A 6661-nucleotide genomic window follows, 5' to 3' on the forward strand; every position below is an offset into this window, starting at 1 on the left:
GACCCATTTTTATTTGTCCCCATGCCGAATTTCTAATCGTCCATTCCTTTGCCCTTTCCTCTCGGAGGGGAACTGTTGGTTCCTGGGTACATATGTACCCTATATGCACAAAAAAATTAGTAATTCAACAAAAAGTCAAAATTTCTAAAAATATTTTTGATAAAAACTTGACCTTCCATTGTACTAGTGAGAAAAGTTACAAAAACATAAAATTCCTCTTTGACTTCTTTTTAAAAAAGAAAAAAATTTGGTCAAAATAGCGTGAATAGTGACATATAATAGCAAATAAATTTCGTCTTTTTCGCTGTGAAGTCAACGTAGTTTTCTTTTTTCTGAAAATGTGTATACTAGTGCGCAAGTAAGTCAACTTTATTCTAAAAATAGTTTCTTAACTATTTTGACTTTTTGTTTAATTATTAAAAACAAATCCCCATATAAGGTACATATGTACCCAGGAACCATTGGGTATTAACCCTTCCCCCTCCTGTAACTGAAGAGTCAATTTAATCGTCTTTTTTTTATGTAAAGAAAGCTGAAGAGTCAATCTAAGATCCACACAAACAGGACATATGCATCCAGTACTCGAACCCTCCTGGAGAGTGACCCAGTGAGGCGTAGCGACGCTGCCGCTGCCGAAATGCCAAGCGACCCCGGGTGATCCAGGCACGGCATACAGTGTGACCCCGGTGAGCCGCCCACGATCCCGGCGACATCGCCCGACCTCGCTACCCAGCGTCCCAATCAGTGCCGCCACATGTGACCTCGGCAAGGCACCCGGCGACCCCCTGCGTGTGATGCCGCTCCGGCGACCGTCTCTGACCACGTGTCCATTCTTCCATCGACCACTTTAGCTGCTGTACAGGGGGAGGCCAATTCCGTGGGCACTCTGTGATCACTGCAGGTCAACCTAGCCTCGCACCCCGTTGCAGGTAAATCGAGCCCTGCGGCCTCCATGGACCCATGCCCTGCGCCCCGGCATCGACCAGAGCTCCCGATGAGCCGCACGCGCCACCGTCAGTGTCCTCCCTCAACAACACCCGCACCAAAGGTGGGTGCTCTCCCTCCTCTATTTCTCCCTAGATCGGAGTGATAGTTTTGAGTTAGCCTGGGTTGCAAGCTCTGATTCGTGTGTGGTAGGCAATTTATTTAGAAGAAAGCTCTATTCCGTCTCCAGCCACTTCCTTCGGGGCAGCAAGTCCGGTCTCGAGCAATGCGGGCAAGCATTTTTCAAGACACGACGGATTCATGATCATGTTTCCAATCCGGTTGGTTTTAATCCAAAGCACTAGATCGTGAAAAAAATTCTCTTCATTTGTTTTCTTTAGTGTTCTTGAAGAAATAAACAAATAAAGCTTACCATTTACGATGTGCAACTACAATCCTGTATCTCTCTATATATATCTCTCACTTATATACACATATATGTTAGTTTAGTATTATTTTTTTGGTATTTCTAATGCTTTCCATTGATTTTTTTTGCAGAATCAGAGCATATGTGATATTTCAATTTACTTTCAGGTATGTTGTTGCCTAGCAGTTAGCAATTCATAAGTTAGACAAAGTATGTTTGTTTCATTAATTTTCGTACTGCCAGTTTTGATGGTGTATATGATGCAGGCAGCAGTATCTAGCACTTCCCCTCCCACTTCTCTGGAGTAGTTACACGTTCCATTTCCAACAGGTGATCGTACCCTGTTCACATGATGTACATTGAGCAAGTACTATGACTCAACACATTCTCTTCTAGGGCTAATTCTGCACCTGTTATGCTTGAGAGAAGATATTTATTCTTCTTCTTTCACATTTAGCAGAAACAATTGCTGACACAAGTGCCAGAATTTGGTGTGTATCCATCATGAATTCAATTTGCTTATTCATGTTCGCCACTACATCCATGTCTATTAAATCATGGATGCTTATGTCACTCATATTGACACCTAATATTTTAATGCAGAGATGAAGACTTGGATCTGCTTTTGCTTTGGGCTCAGCTCATCATTTGTGCGGATATTTTGTATCTTGAGATTTATTGTACCTAATGGTGCTGATTAATCTCAGATTATGAAAATGCAAATTGTATCTGGTAAGAATTTTGGTACTGTTTATGTTTCGAGAATTTTAGTACAGTTTGTGCTTTTCAGAAATTTTAAGCTGGCAGAAAGGGTTAATATCAGATTAAGGAAATGCAAATTCTATCATTCTAAGGAGACAGTTAATTAGATTTCTATTGAGCTACTAGGAGTTCCTTTGCGGCCCCTATTTACTATTCAGTCTTGGGATAGCTGAAGAATAATGTGGATAGAAGTCTTTTGTGAGCTGATTTGAGCCTAGGTACAATTGATCTCTTTCTTTCTCGACGCCATTTTATTTTTATCTCATGCTTCACATTTATTCTAGACATCAGTTAGTTGACTGAATGATGCGGTGAGTGATCTTTTATTGGATGATTGAGGTAAATGAATATTATGGAGATGGAAGCATTTGTCAGGTTGTTTCAGCATAGGTAGAGGTTGTTCTGTGGTTAAGGCGTGAAGCTGCTCATTTCTGTCAGGTTTGCATGAGCTAAAAAAATATGGTACTATGAAATCTTTCATCAGCTGATTTGAGCTTTCTTATATTAATATCACAAAGTTTCCCACATATGGGCTGTTCTCTGATAAATGTGGCATTGCTTCTGCATTGAAGAACATTACTAGATGGGGCCAAAAGTGTTGTCTCTGTTGATCGATATGCTATTGCTTCAACATTTGTTTCATCATTTGTCACAATTTTTGCCTTCTTCCTCCCTCCCTATTTATATCAGAATTTGGTCTGACTTTAAGATAAATTTGAATCTGATTTGGGTAGACATTGACATGGACATATGCCCCCTACTTTAGTAGTTCAAGTAGGTCTAGAATAGGAGACTCCAGGATGGCAAGTAGAATACCAACCAAACCACCCCCTGTGATTCCGATTGCCACATATCATCCCATATTTTGGTCTATGTACCTTTCATCAACAAGGGACCAGGAATGCAATCTTGATGGAAGGGCTAAGACATACTCTCTTTATCATGATGTTATATTGTTCATACATAGTATCTGCACTATTAGGCCCGCTGCAACGCGCGGGGCATCATCTAGTTTCCATAATTTTTTGGCTTAATATTGTGGATGTTGATATTTTTAGCTCTAAACTTGGTCAAACTTGAAGAAATTTGACTTTCCAAAGAACTAATACCCCTTGTATTTTAGAACTGATGGAATATTTAGTTTGGCGCATAGAAGAGACGATGGAGTGTGTTTTATATTTATTTATAATGCGCTAATCAACTCTTACTTTTGAGGGTAAATTTCTGCGTCGATGGTTATATGTACTATATTGTATCTACAGTATCATCACATGGTGGCGCTTCTTTTTTCTAGGTGGTAAAAGCGTGCACGAGTTGATATGTTTTTCTAGCCGGTTGGTGTTGATTGATTTGAAAAATCGTTGACCTGATCAAGATCATAAACCAAAATCAAAATTGAATATCTCAATCGAATAAAAGAGTTTCAAAGTTAAGGAGTATGATGAATTAAAATAATTAAGTGGGAGAGGTCCTTGAGAAATTATTGATCCGGTCAAAATCAGGTGACCAACTGAAGACCTCAATTAATTGTGAGGATTTAAAATTAGGAAGCATAGTGTATAGTATAAAAGAATTAAATAAGAACTTTGAGAAATTGTTGACTTGGTCAAAATTGGGTGACCCAATTTCAATTGGACACCTCAATTGAACGTGAGGCCTTTTACCCCTAGGGAGCTTAGTGATATAGTAGATCGGTTATAAGAGGAGGTAAATAATGGCTTATAGATGTTTTTTTTTAGTCTAATGACTTATACAGGTGGGGATGTACCAAGCCTCTTCTAAACTTATGATGCTATTTGGTTGGGCCTCATTGGTGAGGAAAATAGTTTTTTTTCTTAATTGAGAGAGAATGGAAAACACTTCCGCCAAGCCAGCCGGCCGAGTTTGGGTCGGTCGCACGCTGTGTCGTCAGGCGCTACCTCCCCCATGGTCGGCCCCTTATCCTCGTAGCCCTTTTCCTTTTTTATTTCTCCATCACTTATCCTCTTCGTCCCGTCACTCCCATCCCTTCATCTCTCTCTCCCTCTGTGTGTGTGTGTGTCTCCCACGAGAGAAAATTCCCTCCATGAGATTCGGCACCGGCCACTGCTACCGGCCATGGCCACGCACCCAACCCCCCCCCCCCCCCCCCCCCCAATCGCAGCGTGAAGCCCAGAACTGCTAGTGGTGATCACACCGGACGCGGGGTGCTGCAACCTGTTCGCCAGATGTTGAAAGCACGACAACCTTTTGCTGCAACCGGGGCAAACTAGTTTTTTTTTTCCACAATACCCCACTGGGAGTTTTTCCTACTGACTTTGTTTTGCTTGAATCCACTTTTGTTTTTGCTGGAACCTAGTAATTTTTGATTCAATTGGCAAATGAATACTTTCAGATTCTTTTTTGCCTGACATGACGGTGCAAGCCTCCGACTCGCGGCTAGCCGGAGGCGGTGATGCTGCTGATGCTGCAACCATGGTCACCGTGCCCCGGCCAGTGTGTCAGGGTCGCAACCATGATGACCAAGGGGAGCGCTACTCTGTTTTCTGTTGCAACTGGCGCTGCTGCGAGCCAACTGACGACAGGAGGAGGCGGGTTGCCGGTGAGCAAGAGGGAAAGGACGAGCGGGGCGGCCTACGGGGGCGAGCGCGGACCGCGGTGTTGCGGGTTAGCCGGCGACCGACAGTTGACTTGCTTAGTCGAGACGAAAAAGAGTCAATCGAACGACGCCGGTTGCTTTGATCCAACGCACCCAGACCGGTGCCTAGCCCTGGCCAATGAGAATTGCGTAATAGATTTGATCAAATGATTGGTTTTGACTCCGAGTCGGAGTAGGGGTTCAGAGTCCAGGTATCACCCGCAGTCCGTACCGTAGACAAATCAACGATTTCCCAACGCGTATGTACATATATATACTTCAACTCGTTGTATCTCCACCTCCCTGCCTAAACTTGTTACTTGCCTCCTGGCGATCGAACCTGCGTGCACCGGCACGGACGCCATGGCAGCTTCCGCCGGAAAGAAAGAGGCCGCCTGGCTACGAGCGGCTGGAGAAGCTGGGAGCGGGCATCAACGGGGAAGTGTTCAAGGTGTGGGACACCCAGGACAACCTGATCGTCGCCGTCAAGCGGCTCAGCGGGAGCGGCGACGACGGCTTCATTATTTCCGGCCTACCGGAGGTCATGCGGGAGGCCATGTGCCTGGGCGCGTGCCGCGGCATCCCCTCGATCGTGCAGCACCGCCGGACCTACGCTGACGCTTGCCAATCCGAGACCGGCGACTCTTTCATCGTGATGGACTACGTGGGGCGCCTCAACCTACGCGGCTACATGCAGCGCCGGGTTCGTCGTCGTCGGCCGTTCTCCGAGGACGAGGTGCGCCGGATCATGAAGCAGCTCGTGGAGGGGGTGAAGGCCGTGCACGGCGTGGGCGTCCTGCACCTCGACATCAAGCCGGAGAACGTGCTCCTCGACGACGGCACCGAGGACAGGATGCAGAAGCCCAAGGAACCAGTCGAAGCCGATGTTCGCAGCGAGATCAAGGACGACCGCATAGTCTACAAGATCGGCGGTTTCGGGATGTCCACGAAAGGGCGGGGGAAGGAGCAGCCGGAGGTGATTATTCTGACGCCGTACAGCGCGCCGGAGCTCCTGCTGCACTCGCGCGAGTACAACGATCGCGTGGACACGTGGGGGCTCGGATGCATAATGGCCGACCTCCTCTCGGGCACCGGCGCCTCCATTTTCGACGGCGAGTCGGACATAGAGATCATGGCCAAAGTGTTTGGCATCGTCGGCACGGAGGGGATCAAGGAGTGGTCTGGATACTCGGGGCTAGCGGCAGACCGGAAGTCAAAGCTGCCGGGTGACGGAGGCGTCAGCCGCCTTCGGCACAAGTTTCCCAGTCGCATGTTGTCGTCGGCCGGCTTCGAGGTGCTCAGCGGGCTGCTGGAGAGCAACCCGGAGAAGCGGCTTACCGCAGCGGAGGCGCTCAAGAAGCCTTGGTTCCGCAAACAACGACGTGGCTTTGCTGGTTTCTTCAAGTCGTGCATGGTTGGAGTCCTACCGGAGACATAGAATTTACTGTACATGCTTTGTCTTTTAGCGTGTTCTCCTAAATGATTGTATATTTCAGAGCTATACCCTAGTGTATCATTGCTTAAGTGTTGCATCAAAGAGATGTTTCGTTTAATCGGCTTAGGAAGCATGTGTCCATGTTTTCTCACACATACACATATGATTAATATTTGAATATAAAATTTAGTGATTATCATGAAAATGTATCAAACCATACCAAGACATTATTATAAACAATATGTCAAAATATATTTTGGGCTAAATGAATCAATTTTGAACATACAATACTTCAACCCAAACTTTACACAACCGTGCGCAACCACGTGATCCCGGTTATTAGAACCTTGTTATAGTATCTCAGCAAACGTCGGCTTGCCACTATGAGCGAATGATAGTGGTAGAACAGTTGATGTGCTTGTGATCTCATTCAAATTAAGAATATGATGACCTCGACCTCAACATCGATTGTGTTTGTGTTCCCTTCTAGTAGAGA

The 6661-nt window shown here is 45.6% G+C and overlaps 1 protein-coding gene and 1 long non-coding RNA gene across 2 annotated transcripts; both read left to right on the top strand.

Moving 5' to 3' along the window:
• The first annotated feature begins 556 nt into the window (after positions 1-556).
• LOC123169399 (uncharacterized) lies at positions 557-1980 on the top strand. Its single transcript, XR_006484786.1, has 3 exons — positions 557-1265; positions 1483-1518; positions 1618-1980. It is a non-coding gene; the product is annotated as an uncharacterized lncRNA (long non-coding RNA).
• A 2314-nt stretch (positions 1981-4294) lies between these two features.
• LOC123168772 (putative cyclin-dependent kinase F-2) lies at positions 4295-6291 on the top strand. Its single transcript, XM_044586643.1, has 2 exons — positions 4295-4694; positions 4919-6291. The coding sequence occupies exons 1-2, from the start codon at positions 4505-4507 to the stop codon at positions 6166-6168; spliced, it is 1440 nt and encodes a 479-aa protein (XP_044442578.1). The 5' UTR covers positions 4295-4504; the 3' UTR covers positions 6169-6291.
• The last annotated feature ends 370 nt before the right edge of the window (positions 6292-6661 follow it).

Source organism: Triticum aestivum, chromosome 7D (genome assembly GCF_018294505.1).
Source record: "Triticum aestivum cultivar Chinese Spring chromosome 7D, IWGSC CS RefSeq v2.1, whole genome shotgun sequence".
Classification (NCBI taxonomy): domain Eukaryota; kingdom Viridiplantae; phylum Streptophyta; class Magnoliopsida; order Poales; family Poaceae; genus Triticum; species Triticum aestivum.

Coding starts and splice junctions, on each gene's coding strand:
- LOC123168772 (XM_044586643.1), top strand. CDS start 4,505: ATGACGGTGCAAGCCTCCGACTCGCGGCTAGCCGGAGGCGGTGATGCT. Junction 4,695..4,918: donor CAGGAGGAGGCGGGTTGCCG/GTGAGCAAGAGG, acceptor TTTGACTCCGAG/TCGGAGTAGGGGTTCAGAGT.